The sequence below is a fragment of the Carcharodon carcharias genome, chromosome 15, assembly GCF_017639515.1.
Source record: "Carcharodon carcharias isolate sCarCar2 chromosome 15, sCarCar2.pri, whole genome shotgun sequence".
Classification (NCBI taxonomy): domain Eukaryota; kingdom Metazoa; phylum Chordata; class Chondrichthyes; order Lamniformes; family Lamnidae; genus Carcharodon; species Carcharodon carcharias.
Window position 1 is genome coordinate 108,805,319 of NC_054481.1, and position 19,366 is coordinate 108,824,684.

Below are 19,366 nucleotides of genomic sequence, written 5' to 3' on the forward strand. Positions count from 1 at the left end.
TTGGTATGGGTACATCCAAAGCGCTTTTAAGGAGGAAGTTTCAGGGTCTTTGGCCAGGGACAATGAAGGAACGGTGATATAATTGCAAGTCAGGATGGTGTGTGGCTTGGAGGGGAACTTTCAAGTGGTGGTGTTCCCATGCATCTGCTGCCCTTGTCCTTCTTGGTGGTACTGATCATGGGTTTGGAAGGTGCTGTCCAGGGAGGATTAACAAGTTGCTGCAGTGCATCTTGTATATGGTACACACTGCTGCCACTGTGCGATGGTGGTGGATGGGGCGCTAATCAAGTGGGCTACTTTGTCCTGGATGGTATCAAGCTTCTTGAGTGTTGTGGGAGCTGCACTCATCCAGGCAAGTGAAGATTATTCCATCACACTCCTGACTTGTGCCTTGTACAGTGGACAGTGAGGAGTCAGGAGGTGAATTACTCATCGCAAAATTCCCAGTCTCTGACTTGGTCTTGCTGCCACAGTATTTATATGGCTGGCCCAGTTTAGTTTCTGGTCAATGGTAACCCCCCAGGGTGTTGATGGTGGCGGACTCAGCGATGGTAATACCATTGAAAGTGCTTCTTTGGCTCAGGGTCAATTTTTGTTTGATAACCCTCCTGAAGTGCCTTGGGCCATTTTATTACATTAAAGGGGCTTACGTGTGTAAATTGTTTCAGTGATGTTGTAAAGCAGGTGAGTAGCAGTGGAAGATGGACAGTAATTAAAATCCTGCCAGCATCCACTTTGCATGTTGAAGGTTGGGACCAGAGGAAGTGTTTCACCCAGCAGAACAGAACTGGCATCCTGCTGGAAGTAACAATCCATTGGTGCCCATTTGCCTCAAACTCTTCACAGGCTTTCTGTGATGTGGGCAATGGCTCAGAGGGCCACCCTCCTTGCATCCATCTCATGCAGCACCCACCCCAGGGGGCATCTCAGTCCCTTAACAGCATTTGACAAGGCAGATGAGCCACTAACTGAAGTCTGCCCATCCTGCATACCATTTCCAGCTGTGCTGATCGCTCTTCTTAGAAGTCTGAGGTTGCTAGGCAGCAGTGATTACTAGTAGACATCCTGGGAAGGACAGTGTAATATTAATCTGCAACCTTGCTAATCAGCTGACCTTGTTAAATTGGGGTGTGAAGCAGCTTCAGATGTACCACTCTATATCGGCATTATATACACGCACAGGTGGTTGTCCAATGGGTTTCAAAACTCAACAACTACCTGATTAGCAAAAAATGCACCAATATCAGAATATCACAATTCTGACCTCATCCAAAATCCACACACATACACGTGTCAGCAAAAGTCAACAGATGGTGATTAGGAGCAATAATCCCACTCAAATTTGTCCCACCCTCCTCCCCCCCACCACAGATTACATACTCTTGCTGTTCCCTAACCTGAGATAAACTACTAGCAAATATTGGGGATTGAATCAAGGAACCTTCTCAACCATAATCTCTCACTGGGCAGCTCTTTACTAACATTATCAGTGGGGGACCATTATTGATCTGAATTTAATGAGCAATTGAATGAAATTACATTCTTTCTCTGCAACCCATGATCCATAAGCCATTTTTGATGTCTGTTTCTGTTTTAACTTTCAGGATGCACTAACAGTGGTGGTCGACGATTTGCGACTTTGTTCCGTCAAACCCTGTGAGGACATCGAGAGACGCTTTTGTTTTGAGGTTGTCTCTCCAAACAAGTGAGTGAAGAGCAGGAAATAGCGACTGCTATGCAGAATCTTGCCCAGTCGCTATTTTTCCACCTGTGAATTTAAATAGTGAGGGTCAGATAAAAACATCTCTAACAGGGAGATGCTCAAAATCCTGGGTTTATTTTTCTTACATGATTCAGAGATTTGTGTCCGTACACTTGAGGTCTCTCTGTTTCTGGATCCACTTTAAAATTGTATCATTTAGCTTATATTGTCTCTCCTCATTCTTCCTTACAACATGTATCACTTCACACTTCTCTGCATTAAATTCATCTGCCACACATCTGCCCATTTCACAAACAGTCCTGAATTCTGTTACTATCCTCCTCACTGTTGACAACATGTTTGAGCTTTGCATCATCAGAACGCTATGAAATTGTACCCTGTATAGCCAAGTTTAGGTCATTAATGTCTATCGAAACCCTGCCCCCAGAGCCTGGGTACCAATATATTGCCGGCAGTAACAGTGTGCGCCATTTATGTTGACTGAGGCCTGCTGATACAGGCCGGTTCCTTGTTTTCCGCTTCCTGGCTTGTGCAGACTTTTCCCCAAACTTCGGGAAGGTCTGGAGCCAGGAAATAGGAGTCGAGAGTTTCAGCTTCCAACCCTTGTATGAGTTGGGCAGACCCATCCCCTTTATCTTGTGTCCCAATCAAAGTGAATCTGATTGTCGTTTTAAGACAAAGATTAGATTTGCGATCAGACTTGACCTTGGGAAGGGGGGGGCGCAGTCTTAAAGCCATTTTAAGCTCATGGATTTTACTTTCTCCAATCAAGCTAAGAAATTTGGTAGGCTTGCTCCTATCACTTTCAGCAAAAACCAGCAGTCACCATGTTCTGATGTGTGTGGGAATCATTTTAAATCTTCCATTTAAGACACTAAAGGAACGTAAAATATGATATGGCTTCTTATAGAGAATAAATATCATCCAGTCTTTAAGATTTTTACCTGACCACGCACTTTGATTTCAACAGGAGCTGTATGCTGCAGGCAGACTCTGAAAAATTGCGCCTAGCCTGGATTCAGGCAGTGCAAGCCAGCATTGCCACTGCATATAGAGAAAGCCCGGATAACAACTACATCAACGTAAGTCCCACACAACCTTTCCAACAATTTCTCCCACCCTGAGGGTCATTTCAGCACAAACGGAAACTTTGGCCTTTTTATTTGACCTCCAATTCCTGTTTACATCTTCAGAGCATTACAAACCGGCCTGGCCTCAGCTGTGGCTCCATTGGTATCACTCACATCTCTGGGCTGTAGGTTCAAGTCCCACTCCCGAGACCTGAGCACAAAATCTGGACTAATATTCACTGCAGTACTGAAGGAGTGCTGCACTGCCTTTTTCGAAAGAGATGTTAATCTGAGGCCCGGTCTATCCCGTCAGGTAGCTGTTTACACTTCAGTCATATCTGACACTTATTGTATCAATACACATGATACACTCATGTGCAAACTGTATATGTATTATATTTGCACCTGAACATTTCAAATTACATGTTGGTAAAGTAACAAAAAAATCACAGCTGATTAATCTGAAATCTGAGTGTGGGAACAGGATTTTCCTGTTGCCTTTGATAACACCAGCACACCCCCAATACCCATGAGAGGTGTCAGAGGTTCAAAACAGCTACTAATCTAGAGACAGGTTTTTCAGCGTAATAGCAATTAGCCTCAGTTTGACCTCAAGATGTGCCAAGAGTGCTTATTCCACAGAGAATAGTTGAGCAGGTAGAACATTTGTGACAGGACAGATTAAAGACAGCCTCAGCATCAGACAGTTTTCCTCAAGGCTTTACATCCATTAAGCAATGGCTAGCAAGATAAACACCGTGTTATTAAATAATGTTACATTGTGTGTTACATTGCCTGTTACTATAAAACAGCATAATCTCTGACTGGCTGTCAGCAGTGCTTATAATTTACTTAAATATCCTGATGCTACTCTTCACCTCACTGCAAGTACCTCAGGTTCTGTGGCCTAACACATACTCCACCACAACACACCTAACACTGCTAATTGTGAATCTGTATCTCACTGGTCAGAGCTCCAACATGGAGTGTCAGCTGTGGTCATATTTACTGCTCTGAACGGACTAGGGAAAATCCTGTGGCCAGAAAATGAACTGTAAGAGAACTGGAATTGGATAGTGTCATTGGGATCTTTTTACATTCACCCAACAGGGCAAACTGGGCCTCAGTTCAATGCCTCATCAAAGAGACTTCACCTACAACAGTGCAGCAGGGTATTGCACTGAAATGTCAGTCTAGATTATGTGCTGCTCTCTGGAGTCATGGCATTACTTGTCAATGTTGACTGTTAATTTTCACACACACATTCTTTTACTAATACACTGCAAGTATATAATGTATTATCATGCTGTAATAGCTCAAAGAGTTTCATGCCAAGCAGTTGGTTTTAAGAGTAGTGACTGTTGTTTGTAAGTTTATCGACATGACGAGAGTGAGCTGCCAGTGGAGCTCCCCGTGAGAGTGCAGCAGACCTGCCCCCACTTTAAATCTGCTCCTGTATCTCCCCGGCAGAGGCTGGACAGAACTGCATCTCCATCCACAAGCAGCATCGACTCTGCCAGTGACTCCCGGGATCGCAGTGTGAAGGGCGAAAGCATCCTGCAGCGGGTGCAGGGCATCGCCGGGAATGACCAGTGCTGCGACTGCGGGCAAGCTGACCCTCGATGGGCCAGCATCAACCTTGGTATAACGCTGTGCATCGAGTGCTCTGGAATTCACAGGTAAATTCCCAGATTTCTAATTCTCAGATATGAACAGGGATTAACCTTTCTCACATTTGGGCTTTCAATTGGCTGGAAGAGACACCCTTGAAATTGCTTTACAAAACCATGAGAAACCTTTTTTAAAATATTGAACCTGTAGAGGATGGAAGGCAGTAGAAAGCAGGTAAATGAGAGTTTTAAATGCATTTTCTTAACAGAAAAAGAGTGGGAAAATGAATTTGATTGTGTGTGGAAAATTAGAGACACAATGGAAAAGAGGCAGGGATAAAGGGACATGTTCACATTTTAAATTTATAAAATATAATTGTAGTTTAGATGCTGACTTTTTTAATTCGAATAAGTTGTTGAGGTTTGGGTATCTGTAGCTGCACTTTCAGTGCAACAGTTCATGAGCCTTACACTTAAGTACAGTCGGGGAGGCCCAGGGTTTCTTTGGACCTGCCGACAATCTGAGGCACTGATACTGGTGCTGAGTTTCATGAATGCTCCAGACTGTATACTTGGCTCCAGCTGGTGATAATGCACTGAAGTAAATCGCTGTTTTAATTTCCCCAGAGTGACTGATCACATTGGAAGCAGTGAAAAGATCAAACAAATAATACACGACCTCTTGGTCACTTTGATTAAACAGTCTCAAGCAAAAAGTAATCTTTTTTTTGGAATCCATAAATTTTTCACTTACTTATGGTTTTAATATTAATCTTGATTAAGTAGCCAGCTGCTCCCCTCAAGCTACCATGGCAGCAATATTCCAACATTATTAGTAAACTGATTGCATCTTCACCAGACTCGGTGTAGTGGCTGATTAAAACTGACTGTTGTGGGGCAGTGAGTTTTGGAGTTCTCACTGTCTATTTCTTATTGATGCAGAAACATTTTCTAATTCAGATTAGAAGGAGATCAAAATTTGGGTGAAAATGAATTCATTCTATACCTCATCCAATTTTTTTTTTTGTTTTAGACTGCTCATTTGCAATCACCTTTTTTTTTGCCCCCGACACCAATTAAAATGACCTCCATCAGTATTAAACTGGCAGCTTCACTTAGGAGGGAACCACAGGATGGCTGGGGAGGGAAGTGGAAAAATGATAGAGGCTGGAATCAGTAGAGTTACCGCTAACCTGATTGGGAAGAGGGATGATAGATGCTATGATTGGATTCCAAGAAATGGGAAAATATTTCATTTCTCAGCGCTAACATTCCACATCATGTTGAGCACAAAACTTAGAAAAAGAAATAAAGAACTAACCTTGGGATTTTTGTGGGGCTATGAGGAAATTACGAGGGAGTGGGACTAATGGGATAGCTAGACCAAAGAACCAGAACAGACATGATGGGCTAAATAGTCTTCTGTGCTGCATGATCCTTTGATTGTGATTAATTGAGTATGAGGGAAAAAAGTTAGATTCAAAACCGCTTCCTCCCAGTTTACAAATTTGGTTCATTTCCATAGGTGACCATCTAATTGTGGGAGTTGCATTTTTCGGCCCTTTGGTCTGTGCGTAGTTTTAGCTTTACAATCTTGGAATATAAAGAGCCTGTTATAGATTTTATTACTTCAGGGTCCCAGTGCAGAGTTTATGTGCACTGGTAACATAGAGAAGGAATTCAACCAACAGGTCAGTGGGCCCACATGAATTTTCTTTCATTATGGACAAGAAAACACAGAAACCTCTGACCCACCCACTTGCTTTTCCGCCGCACATTCTGTGCGGAAGTACGACCTTGTAATATAGTGCTTCATTTTGCCTTTGCAAGTATCAATAATTGAGATGTCTTTGATTATTATGTTGTTCCTTTTTTTTTCTATTTTAAAAAAGGAGCCTTGGTGTCCAGTGTTCCAAGGTTCGTTCTCTCACATTGGATTCCTGGGAGCCAGAATTACTTAAGGTAACTTGAATCTTGGCACTTGATACAACTCACATTTTATTCAACATTTTTTTGAATGATTTTCTGCAGCTTAAAATTAAAATTTTCACTTTCAGTTGATGTGTGAGCTTGGAAACAACACTATTAATCATATTTACGAAGGAAGATGTGGGGAACATGGACTGAAGAAACCACAGCCGGCAAGCACAAGGTCAGATTTGAGATAATTCTCCAAGCCAAACAGCGTACCATACCTCATTAAGAATTGTAGTCTTGCTCCCAGTGGACTGGTGATTGTAGTGCTGCCTTCCCTGCCAGATGGTGGTGGGTTGTCTGATTTGAATCTATCTACCACCCTGGGGATCTACTGGCCATGTTTTCAGCTTTCATGTCCTTCCAGAAAAGCAGTGACTCACCTCAGACTCTGGGAAAGGAGCTAAATGTGGCATTATCCATCATTCTGCAGGCTATCTTTCTGTCACAAAGCAATGTTTGGCAGTAGCTGTGGAGAATCCAGTGGCCCACAATGAACAGAAGCATTCTTTGACAAGGGACCTTTTTTAAACAATGTTTGTTTTGAAATATTGTCCACTTGCTCCTGAAGGCACTGCCTCTTGCTGGACTCAGGTTCTATGGAATCAGAGAATGGTTACAGCACTGAAGGAGGAGGCCATTCGGCCCGTTGAGTCCGTGCTTATTCTCTGCAACAGCATCTCAGCTAGTCCCACTCCCCTGCCTTTTCCCCATAGACCTGCAATTTTTTCTGTTCAGGTAATTATTTATTTCCCTTTTGAAAGCCACAAATGAATCTGCCTCCGCTACTCGACTTTGTCTAATACCTTAGCCAAGTGGCCAATCATGTCTAAACCTGGGCAATGAATATTTGCCGCTGAGTGAAAGGCATCACATGTTGTCGCTACTCAATGCCTGCATTTTATTAAAGGAACATGGGCTGATTTTTCTTGCCCATAGTCCAGGGGCACTGAAGAGAAGAGCTGTGCTCCCTGGCTGTGATTAGCTAATTTAACGCATAATGTGAGTTGAACCTGAGACCCTCCAGCTCACACAATAACACAGCAGAGAGTATGTGTAACAACTGTGTTGCAGGAGCTAAAGGAAACCCTTTGAGAAATGTTTAATATTCCCAGCTCTCTGACATCTCGTGTTCATACCCTCCACATGTGGATGGTTAGTGTTTGGGGGTGGGGGCTGGTGCTTAGCTTGTTTCTAACATATTTTTGAATTTACAAAATGCTTTAGGCAGCAGAAAGAAGCCTGGATAAAAGCCAAATATGTAGAAAAGAAGTTCCTTAAGAAGCTGCCAAACGCCGATGCACTTACGGACGCCGAACGGAAACCACGGCGATGGAGTGTCAAGAAATGCCGACGGCACAACAGTTCCACCAAAGCTCCGACAGCTCGGAGGAGGTATCGGCAGGACACTGGCAATGTGTCACCAGCAACGTTTGCAGCAGGTAAAAGCCGAATTATCCAAGTCACTTTCTTCCTTTTGGCTCCATTCTGTGTTTTCTTTAATTAAATTTTCTTCCCTCCTCACCTGAAGATGCAACTTGGGCTACACAGGAATGGACAGGCCACCATTCAACGTTCAAGTGGCTATTCTTCATGTGTAGTTAGTCCAAGCTGTTGGTGTATTATAGCCAAGTTGATATTCAACTCCAGGTGCAACTCAACGAGTCTATAGCATAGAAACAGGCCATTCAGTCCAACTTATCTGATACTCCACCCAAACCTCCTCCCACTCCTCTTCATTGGACCCTATCAGCATCTAGAACAAGTCTCTAGTTTACAATAGGAGCAGGAACTCTGTCTGCCTTTTCCCTCCCCTACCCCTGGGTACTGAGGCAAATTGTGTCCCTATTCACTCTGGTGGTTAACTATTAATCCGGCACAGACAGCCAGCCTGGAATCTTCCTCTGTGGCACAGGACCACACCAGAGCGTGCACTTAACGACCAAACCACTGGGTGGTTGCCCCTGTGGCTTTTTTAACTGTCCTCTGGATGACTTTCCCATCACTCTCATTTCTTTTATCCACTCCTTCCTAAGCATTGATAATTACAATAGTTTTGAAGAATTCTAGTCTGAGGAACAAGATCGTACCTCTAATACAAATCACATAATACTCCAAAAATCTTACCGTAAAATGGATTGTTCAAATTGATAGTAGACTCAAAAGTTTAATTGAGTGCATTGTCCAGTGTAAAACTCAGTCCCAGAGACCATGTATCATCCCTGTGCTGAGCTGACTAACGCCAGCTGGGATGGCAACTGTGGAACCAGGAAAAGAAAAAATAATCGAGCAGGCTTCCGACCCTTAATTGTTATTTAGTGTCCATTAAGGATGAAAACAGGTATGTGGACCACATCGGGACACATGAACAAACGCTCACTACCTAGAGGTGAACATGATGACTGACCATGGGGTAGTGATAATGTCACTAAACTGGTGATCCAGAGCCCCGGGCTAATGCTCTGGGGACATGGGTTCAAATCCCACCATGGCAGCTCATGGAATTTAAATTCAATTAATAAATCTAGAATATAAAACTAGTCTCAGTAATGGTGACCATGACGAATGATATAAACTAATGTCCTTTCCTTATCTGGTCTGACCTACTTGTGACTCCAGATTCACAGCAATGTGGTTGACTCTAAAACTGCCCCCTGAAATGGCCTAACAAGCTACTCAGTTCAGGGACAATTAGGGATTGGCAACAAATGCTGGCTTTGCCAGTGAGGCCCACATCCCATGAAAGATTTGAAGATTGACCATGTGTGAATTATTGAAGGAGCTGTGCCCAATGTGAGTCCGTCCCCTTTGGGAAAGCACCGGAGATAATTGGAGTGGAAATAAAAGTGGGTTGTAGCATTATCTTTGTCCCTCCCTCTGTATCTCTGTTTGACTATCACGGCTTTTCTTGTGTTGGTCATGGCAAAACACAGCAGCGGCGCTGGAGAGGAAATTTCGAAGAGACTCCCTGTTTTGTCCCGATGAACTCGACTCGCTGTTTTCCTACTTTGACACAACCGCTGGGCCTCGTAGTAAGTATATTCTCATGAATCATGTACACAGTGCTGACCACATACAGAGTACTGGCCAGGTACACAGCAGTGACTGAATACAAGGTGCAGGCTGCAATTTTAATGCTTGTGCTCCAGTATTGTGGTTTCCCTGTGAACACTATAACACTTGTCTTCTCGACATACCTCGCCAGTGTAAAGGTACTGAACTTCCTCTTGTTCTCTGTCTGCTGGCCCTGCAGGTTTAAGCAGTGACAGTGGCCTGGGCGGCAGCACCGATGGCAGCACCGATATCCTGGTCTTCGGCACGGTGGTGGACAGTGTCACAGAAGAAGGTTAGTCCTGTTCCTGGATTTCTTTCTGGCGGGGATCTTGGCTCAGAAACACTGCTGAGGATCAGTGTAATTTTCTGAGCTTTTGATGGAATAAAGTATCTCAACAAGATACATCCCCTTCCAGAAATATATGTAGCGTGCCATCTTTCTCATGATTTTGGCTCTCGAAGTAGCTTTTAAGAATTAAAGTATGATCTCTTACAGTCAGGTTTGGTCCACATTCCTGATCACAGTCCAGTGACTCCTGCTGGAAAGTGTACTTTGATGGACTGTACAGGATAAAGCTAGATTGTGATGTATCCCAAGGCCAAATAGCCTGTCAATACTCATTAAAGAAAACTGGCTAGCAGGACAAGTGTACAGGAGAGTTGCCAGTGCCTATGGGGTAACAGCCAACAACACCTTCCAGAGAGGAGAACACACGCCTTATAATTTTGAAAAAGAATTGTTACTTTTTTTTTTGGAATGATATTTTTTATTATATAAATGAGTTGTGCTGAATTTACACACTCTGTCAGCCAGCAGTACAAAATCTGGAGTAATGTTCAACTTCACGCTCCTAGCCAGCAGCACAGGCTGGAGATTCTGGCCTGAACTATTTACCGTTTTCTAACTATTCACTGAAATGGCTGGAAGTCTTTGGGCAGCGAGGACTTGGGTTTCTGATATCACAAGCTTGGGAAATTATAGCAGATTGCAACACTCGCACGTCTAGAATCTGGCCCAGCCCTGTATCTCTGGGTTGTATTATCGATGATAAAGCTGAAGTCATTCTGCACACAGCTGTACTGAACATCCACCTCAGATTAATGTTATACTGCGCCCTCCTAATTGTGTGCTATCTAATCAGTGGATTAAGAAAGCGGCCGAGCTGACTGAATAATGGCTGACTTTCATTTTACTACTCACAGTGAGCGAAGTTTCGGAGGAGTCAAGTGGGGAGGCGGAGATTGAGCCCGAAGCTTCCGACTCCGAGGATCTCCGAGAGCTGCACCCAGGGATCCTTGTCTACAAGGCAGCACACGCCCGCAATCTGGCAGTCATGGCTGAGGCCTTGGCCCATGGTGCTGATGTCAATTGGGTCAATGATGAGGATGAAAATAAAACTCCATTAATCCAAGCGGTCATTGGGGTGGGTTTCAGCACTTTACCTTCATGTGTTTCAAGGGATTATTATGTGAGGGTTCAAGATCATTTTGGCTTGGGAACAGGATAATGGAGGTTAAAAGGAAAGCGATTTTAAGAGGTGTCATGTTACAGTACTGATGACGGGTGATGTTAGAGTGCTGATGTATGTGTCACTAAACTGTGGATAACAGACAGGGATAGGATTGGTCTCAGTTGAGAATCACTGAAGGTGAGATAACCCTTCAGCTAGCTTCGCCCTGGGTTACAGATGAGGAACAGTGGGCTGGATTAAGTGCAGGAAGATTTTTTAAAATTATTATTCATTCTTGGGATATGGGCATCACTGGCAAGGCCAGAATTTATTGCCCATCCCTAATTGCCCTTGAGAAGGTTGTGAGGAGCTGGCTTTTTGAACTGATGCAGTCCATGTGGTGTAGGTACACCCACAGTGCTGTTAAAGAGGCAGGATTTTGATCCAGCGACAGCGGAGGAACTTTAATATATTTCCAAGTCTGGATAGTGTGTGACTTGGAGAGGAAGTTGCAGGTGGTGGGGTTCCCATGCATCTGCTGCCCTTGTCCTTCTAGGCGATAAAGGTCGTGGGTTTGGAAGGTGCAGTCGATGAATGGTGAAGGTGCCTGTAAAATCGTACATTAGCATTCAGGAGGGGAGATAGACAGGGAAGTTTTGAGCATTGCATTCAGACTGTACTAGTTAGGCACTCTCGTTAGATTATCTTTCTTGGTCTTGGATTGGCAATCCTTAATCAGACATAATTTTCCCACCTTGTTTGCCTTCAACAGGGTTCACTTGTTGCTTGCGAATTTCTACTTCAAAATGGGGCCGATGTAAATCAAAAAGACATTCGGGGCCGTGGTCCGATCCACCATGCCACCTATCTGGGACATACTGGGTAAGGAGCATGTGCTAAACCCACAAAGGCTGGTTAGCGTTTAGAGAATAATTGAAATCCTTTTGAAGATATTTTTAACCCTTAACCTTTATCAGTCTCTCCACCACTTCTGTGTTGTGCGAATGTTCGTCTGACATTCAGTCCTGGATGAGCCATAATTTCCTTCAACTAAACAAGGAAAGACTGAAGCCACAAATGCTAGGCGCTTACCAATGGTTCCATCCCTCTCCCTCACCACTGCTTCATGCTGAATTAAACTGTTCACAACCTCAGCATCCAGTTCGACCCAAAAACCTTCTTACGCCCAATCCTTTCCCTCACAAAGGCCGTCCTAACTCAGTCCATCTACCACAGAAACCTCACACAGGCCTTTCTCATCTCCACAATCCATTACTTCCTGTCCTGACCTGTCTCCCATCCTCCATCCTCCACAAACTTCAGCTTATTGAAAACTTGGCTGCCTGAATCCTACCCTGCACCGAGTTCTACCCGTTTATTGCCCCTTTCCTCACTGATCTGCACTGTCTCCTGGTGCGTCGGTGTCTCACATTTAATGAATTCCATCCATGGCCTTGCCCCTCCCTATCACTGTAACCTCCTCTAGCCCCCTCCCCATTCCTTTGTTTCTGGCTCTGAGTATCCTCTCTCCCTTTCACTGGCTGTTGAGCTTTCAGGTGCTTGGCTCCCACTCAGTGGAATTTGCTCCCCTCACTACCTTGCATTCTGCCTTCAAACCCACAGGCTTTACCACATTTTTTGATCACCCCTTCTAATGTCTCTTTCTTTGACTTAGTGGGCAGAATCGTCCCAGGTTTGTACTATGTGCGGTAGTGGGTGGGAAAAACGTTTTTCCTGCCAGCCGGAATGGGGGCTTTTCACACCGTATCATCCCAAACCCACTGCATTAATTATGATTCCGGGCCACATGCCCTTTCGATGGCGGTGGGCTCTGATTCACCTTCCACGTTGTCACCTCACCACTTCATCACACCAGGCACCATATCTAAAGTACAGCTCTGCTCAGTGCTTCCAGCCCAGGGCTGCAGCAAAGAAGACATGGTCCTGAAAGGCAAGAAGACTGCAGCCCTCGAGCGCCTTTTGGATGCCGTAGAGGCCACAGTGATTCCCTCTACCCCCAACTCTGGCAGCAGGAGGAGCAGCAACATTACCACTCTGCCTTGGTAGGCGATGGCATGGTGATCAGTGCCGATGCTGCACAGAAGAGGTTGGCCGTCCAATGCTGATAGAGGATGAACGATCTCATCTGTGCAACCAGGGTATAGTACCCATCTCATCACTCTAAACTCACACATTCAAATCCATCGCACATTCATTGGCATCTCACTCACTGCCAGCTCAAGGGACATCACCACCATTCTCACACACATACCCTCACATATCCATCTGGGGGCTGCCTCCTCATCCCTCACCACCTTGAGGCCACTTGCACAGATCAACATGTGCCCCCCCCCAACACACCACAGGATACCCTTCTTCCCCAGTACAGCCCTCGTCCTGCAGCCTCTTCTCTTGCCTGAGACCACTTCTCCCCCTTCGGCAAGCAAGACCTTGCCCTGCAGCAGTTGAAAAGCCACCCACATACGGCTGGTCTGGTAGGTAGAGATCTGCCCATGAGCTCCCTTAAAAATGATGTGGTGCTGTCTGTGAAGCCTGGCGCTGATGACTGCAAGTGCTGACAGAAGCAAGGCAGGCAAATAAACCTCGAAGTCCCGAGCGAAGTGCAGCCCTCCAGGTGCACATTGCTTATGTGCTGTTGTGAAACCCGATGTGGGCGGATGATCCAGCGGTGAGGGCATGAGTCCAGCGGGCTGGCCTTATAATGATATGCTGATGTATTACAATGAGGTTCCCGACGTCCGATGGCAAGGAACAAGGCCTGCCTTCGACAGGCCGAGCGGACAATTGCAAAATGGTCTCACGACATTGTGAAACCAACTTTTGGCCTTCCTGCTCACGCCACCAAACACGCCCGACACCAGCAGGCACAGAAAATCCTGGCCAACCAGATCTTTCAGATTTCAGCATTTGTGCTGTGACAGAACTGCACAAACACCACTGTAATATTAAGCATCTAGATACAGTTTACAATGAAATGTATGTTTTCATTATGTTTGCGCTGTTGTCCTTTAACACCTCCTATTCTCTCCTCTGCTCGCTCTCTATTCTGTTTTTATTTCTTACTTTTTCCAAGTCTAAACCTTTTTCATGTAACCACCTGCTCGAGATTCCCTGTTCCAGCCTTCAGCTTTGGAGTTGAGAGCAACTTCAGAAAAAATTGCAATTTGGATTCCAAAGACCCTTTTCATTCAGCCCAAGAATCATGGATTCATAAGATCATGGAATGTTACAGCACATAAGGAGGCCATTCGACCTATCGAGTCTGTGGCCGTTCTTTTGAAGTCTGACATTCTCAATCATTGACAGGCTTCTCTGTGTCAGTCAGAAAGGGACTGCAGTCTATAAATAAATGCACTCAAGTAGGAACAGGGGGAGGTCATTCAACCCCTGATCCTGTTCAGCGATTCAGTTAAATAAAATCTTGGCTGTCCTACACCTTAACTCTATTTACCTGCCTGAATTCTATTTCATTTAATACCCTTGCCTAACAAAAATCTATCAATCTGTGTTTTTAAATTTTGGCTCCCCTGCCCCATCCCCCCGCCCGCCCAACCTCAATAACTTTTTGGAAAGAGAGTTTCAGATTTCCGCTACTCTTTGTGTGAAGAAGTGCTTCCTGACTTCACCCCTTAGCTGCCTAGCTCTGACTAAGCTGATGTTTCCTCCCACCCCTAGTCCCTGACTTGGGACAGTAAACTGATTCATAGTGTGCCAGGCACCTTGGGAAGATTTACTACATTACAGGCGCTATCAAAATGTAAACTTTTGAAAGTTAGTATGGAGCCCACATTTTCTAACTTTGTATAACTCTCTTTACAGCCAGGTTTGTCTCTTTCTCAAACGAGGAGCCAGTCAGAACGCAGTGGATGATGATGGGCAGGATCCACTCAGCATTGCTGTTCAAGCAGCCAATGCGGACATAGTGACGCTGTAAGCCTCTTTCTCCTGTCCTCAGTCCTGCTATTGTTATCAAACCTGCATTCGTTTATATTGTTTAAGAGCCATTGTTTGAAAATCCTGGTTCCTAATTTCACTTGATTCAGTGAAAATGGTTATTATTATCAAATTTAAAAACCAATGGCCAAGTGAAAGATGATGAATTGGGCCACATTTTCCAGCTTCCACATTTCCCATTGTTCTGCTGGTGACCTCTGATTCTGTGTATTATCTCATAATGCACCCAGATTGGGCGCTGTTGTGAGGTTATCTATAATTACCTCTTGGCATGGTTCCCTTGAATCCATCAGGTGTCATGCTGAGCAAAACTTTTCCAGAAACTCTCCCAGACACAAACCTCCTGGAAAGTGTCAGGCAGCAGATCTGCCCCCTGCCTCCCTACCAACATTTCCCTGGGGAGGAGTGGAGAGGGGGTGCATCTTTTCTTACCTGACCCAGCTTCTGCCCCATTTCCTTGCTGCGGCCCCTTCTAGCAGTTGCCGTGGAGATGCACCAAGGGCCTGATAGGGAGAAACTTTGGGCCCTTCGCTTCCAGGGCAAGCAGGTCAGAGGCCTTCCTGATCTGGCCGCTGCTGAACTCAGCTTCAATTCTGTAATCCAGGTTTGTTTAAGATGATTGGGAGTGGTGCATAAGGACAGGATCAGCTTGGTTCAGATGCTCTCCACAGTGAAGTGGCTACTGACACTTGAGGGTTGATAACTTTAAGCAGTGGCAGAAAATGGTGGGGTAGCTTAGCAGGTTTATACCTCATCTATTTCCCTTCCTATTGACTTCAATAGAAAAGAGAATGGCTGCGGTGTATAATAACTGGCTAGCTGCCTGTTTCCTGCCACTGTTGAAGGTTAAAATTAGCCCTTCATCAGACTGTGCATAAACGGTCCATTAAATGAGAGAGCCAACTAGACAGTTTTGACCCCAGTAGGAAACCCATTTGAGATACTGACAAGTTTCATAATGGTTAATTATCTGGAGAGAAAGAGGCGAGATTCATTCAGTAAATCTGAGCCATAATTTAGCCCAGGTTCCATAGGCATAAGGTGATTGGTGAAGCCACATTACCTCTGCCCAGGTCCCCAGATTAAGATGTTAACCTCCAAAGTTCATGTTGAGGCGATTTGACATTTTTCCATGCTGAAGAACAATCACCCCTTGTTGCCTGAGAAATGTTAATTTGCTATCTCTCTTTGCCCATAGATTGCGGCTGGCAAGAATGAATGAAGAGATGCGGGAGACTGAAGGCCCGTTTGGCCAGCCAGGTCAATATCCTAGCAGCAGTCCCACTGAGCTTCAGTACAGGAAGTGCATACAGGAGTTTATCAGCCTTAAGATAGATGAATGCTAGGGAAACAGCACTAACTAGCCTGGCTGGGTGATGTAGTGATGATAACTGGGCCTCTTTTGACTATACATTGGTGGGGTGATGAGCTATTTTCTTTATGACTGCGTGTGTACAACTGGCATTGATGGTGAAAGAGGAAAAGGACAGTGCTTAAAGTTTATTTTGTGTTGTGTGAACAGATCCTTTCTTCACATTTTTCAGTCTTAATGTAATCACTGTAAAGCATGGGACTAAGTTGTAATTCACAAACATTCCACACTCTTAAGGGTTAGTGTCCTTGGTGGTTCAGTGGGTGAATACACTCCCTGGCCTGGTACAGATCGGTACAGACCAGCAGGTCTTTACTGAACTGGCTGCTCTCACTAGGTGTTCCAATTGACCTCAATACCTCTGGGTGAGGGAGGGCAAATCCGACCAGGGCTTCCCATTCCTGACAATAGTGAGTGATCCCTGCTAGGATGTGTTGTAGACATTAGGTCGAGCACAGGATTGGGTTTGGCATTGATGCCCACTCCCAGTCAAAGAGTTTTCCAACACCCACTCTAGTACCTGACGTACAGGAAGTTGCTGGCAGCTGTGAAATTGTACGTTGCGAGTCAGTGACTTCAGGAGAGCAGGGGAGAAAGGGGAAGAAAACAGAAGCTGGAGTTGAGAGGTTATAAACCAGTCTTCAAATAAGAAGTCAGTGTCCTCCTCTCCAATTAAAAGCAGAGATGCTCAGTTAAGTTTGAGTGCTGTAAACTTCTGATTTCAAATCAGCACCCTATAGGATCTGAACGTTTTCCTATAAAACCCTAAACATTCTTTAAATTATTGCCTGTGATTAAGAATTGATCATTTCCCTATAGTTGGGTTTGATTTTTAAAAGATACCCACTTTTAATGTAATTCTTCTTGGCTCTATTCTGTTGATAGCCTGCAAGGGCAAACCGGTTGTGAATATCAGCCCTGGCTAACGTTCACACCCTGACTTGACATGTTACATTACCAAATCCTGCCCAGGTCAGTCACTTTTCATTGGCAGGTAAGCAGTGCTGTCAGTATTCATGATTCTCAATGGGGAGTCCGGCACAGTGTCCCAAGTGGGAATCTCATGATAACACCTAAGGAGTCAAGGTTGTGAGTTTTGGAAATATTAGTGCTAAGAGATAATGAAGTGTTGGGCTGTGGGTTTTCTTCAACACCCTCTGCTAGCTGGAGGTGCACATTGGTAGTTGCCATGGACACATCCACCCTTACAGATAGTTCTCTGAGTACCAAGAAGAAGGTCCAAGAAGCTACAAAGGAGATTGTATGGGTGTACGTTACAAAGAAATGAAGAATATTTAAACAAGCATGGGTTGAGGGGAGGAGGTTAACCAATACAATTGGCATTTAGCAAACAAGGCTATAATTTTTAAAAATTGAGTCAAAAGACATGTTCTGAATCCTTTGTTTCTAGTGGAAACTTTACATAAATCACCAAATAAAACAATTAAACTTTGGGCAAAACCTTCTCTGCTTTCACCAGCACTGCACAGGGGCTAATTACGTCCGAGGCTGTCTGTTAGGTTGAGATGAGAAACCTGTGAGTCGTGTGCCCTGATTTGGTTTTTGCATTGGTGCTGCAAAACTCATTGCCTTGGTTACAGAGAAAAAAATCCACTCAGGCACATTGGGAAGATTTATCAGCAAATGCCTGCCAAGCAAGCTGTGGTCCCACGGGACTCCCTTTTTTAACATCAGTTTTTAAGCAGCCAGGGTTAGCTTGCCAGTGAATTACTATTAAATAACTTGAAGTGGCAACTAAATATTCCTTTATACTATATTCAACTTTTCTACGGTGAAAAATATTCCTAGAAATGCAATGGATAGGGAAGTGTTGAGCCATATGAACTACTTTGATCTTTTAACCAATCAAACATTGCTTTGTTGAGATGCTGCATCTAGTAACCAGAACCTGAGCAGTTTGGAAGGAAGCTGATTGTTTTCTGTGATTGGGTTCCATGGTAACACTGACCTTTGTTTTTTAACCTTGATGTTGTAATTATTATAAACAGATCAGGTGACCTTGGTTACAAGTAGAGGACAGATTCTGCCCTTGTGCCTGTACAGTAGGTGTTGTGTGTTGATGCGTATTGCTTGATATCAAAATAATGGTGGTTACAACTTTCTGTTTCTCGAAACAAAATCACACATTTTAAGGGGGAAAAATGTTCTGTAAATATTAAAATGGAGTTTTGTTCTGGTTGGGACAATTTATTTAAAATGAAATAGAATATGAATTAGATTATATGTATAAAACAACTTTGTGCACTTTTCCTACCTACAGTATTGTTTTCTGTTACACTTTGTGAATTTTCTCAACAGTGAAAGTGTTGTTTTAAATGTTTATTTATATGAATTGCCCAGAGGAATAGTGCAATGAAAAAAAAATGAATACAGGTAACTGTGTTTATTGTTGGAGATTTGTGGTTTTTTTTGTAACACCATAGAGTGTATTTTTTTAAATTGACACACTTTGTTTTGTATTGGCGCAGTACAGGCATAAAATGTCTCTGAGCTTTTATTCAGTGTGACGCACCTGTGCAGATTTCTACTGCTTTGTTTAGCATAGATCACTAGAGCACACGGCGAGTTCTCAGTAGGTCTCTTTTACCGCGTTTTGTGAAAGCTGTTTGATTTGCAACCAAACCTGGGTCGACGGGGTCCCAACAGGTTCAGCTTCAACAAAAAAAAAATTGTTTCTTCATTTTAAAATTTTTTCTGTGTATGGAGCGATATTTTCAAACTGATTTGTGATTCCCAGCATCTCTAATTAAACGCTGTGTATAACATTGTTTCATAGTCTAACGCAAGGTCCTTACAAGCTGGTGAAATGTGTCTTTGGGCAGAAAGCAACAGTATAAAGCATGAATACGCATAACCATCTCCCTTCACCCATGAAGTGCAGTGGGCCTGCTGCTCTACGTGTCCGTGGGTCTCTATGCCCAGAGCTGTGAGAATCCCCAGAGCTGAGATTGAGCTGGCACTATTTCCCCTCCCTGCACCCCCACCCTTCCATTTCCCCACTTCCCCCCTTCCCTCAATTGCCTTCCACTGATAGAAAATCAGTTAAATGCTTTTCAGAGGTTGAGCTAACAATCTCCTGCTTAGGAGATAGAACTGTGTTCAGAATTATTTTTGCA

The 19,366-nt window shown here is 44.1% G+C and overlaps 1 protein-coding gene across 3 annotated transcripts in view; it reads left to right on the top strand.

Annotated features, from left to right (window-relative positions):
- The window catches only part of LOC121288042 (arf-GAP with coiled-coil, ANK repeat and PH domain-containing protein 3-like), a 331,715-nt gene that overhangs the window by 294,517 nt on the left and 17,832 nt on the right, over positions 1 to 19,366 (top strand). The window contains exons 13-24 of one of the 3 annotated variants that reach the window (XM_041206296.1): positions 1,605 to 1,705; positions 2,694 to 2,805; positions 4,264 to 4,472; positions 6,296 to 6,365; positions 6,461 to 6,555; positions 7,605 to 7,819; positions 9,311 to 9,409; positions 9,622 to 9,723; positions 10,635 to 10,855; positions 11,655 to 11,764; positions 14,723 to 14,833; positions 16,056 to 16,117. In XM_041206296.1, coding sequence (XP_041062230.1) covers positions 1,605 to 1,705; positions 2,694 to 2,805; positions 4,264 to 4,472; positions 6,296 to 6,365; positions 6,461 to 6,555; positions 7,605 to 7,819; positions 9,311 to 9,409; positions 9,622 to 9,723; positions 10,635 to 10,855; positions 11,655 to 11,764; positions 14,723 to 14,833; positions 16,056 to 16,117 — 1,507 coding nt within the window. Of the gene's footprint in view, positions 1 to 1,604; positions 1,706 to 2,693; positions 2,806 to 4,263; positions 4,473 to 6,295; positions 6,366 to 6,460; positions 6,556 to 7,604; positions 7,820 to 9,310; positions 9,410 to 9,621; positions 9,724 to 10,634; positions 10,856 to 11,654; positions 11,765 to 14,722; positions 14,834 to 16,055; positions 19,019 to 19,366 lie in introns of those variants that run through there. The other 2 variants (XM_041206297.1, XM_041206298.1) reach the window with 2 other exon arrangements.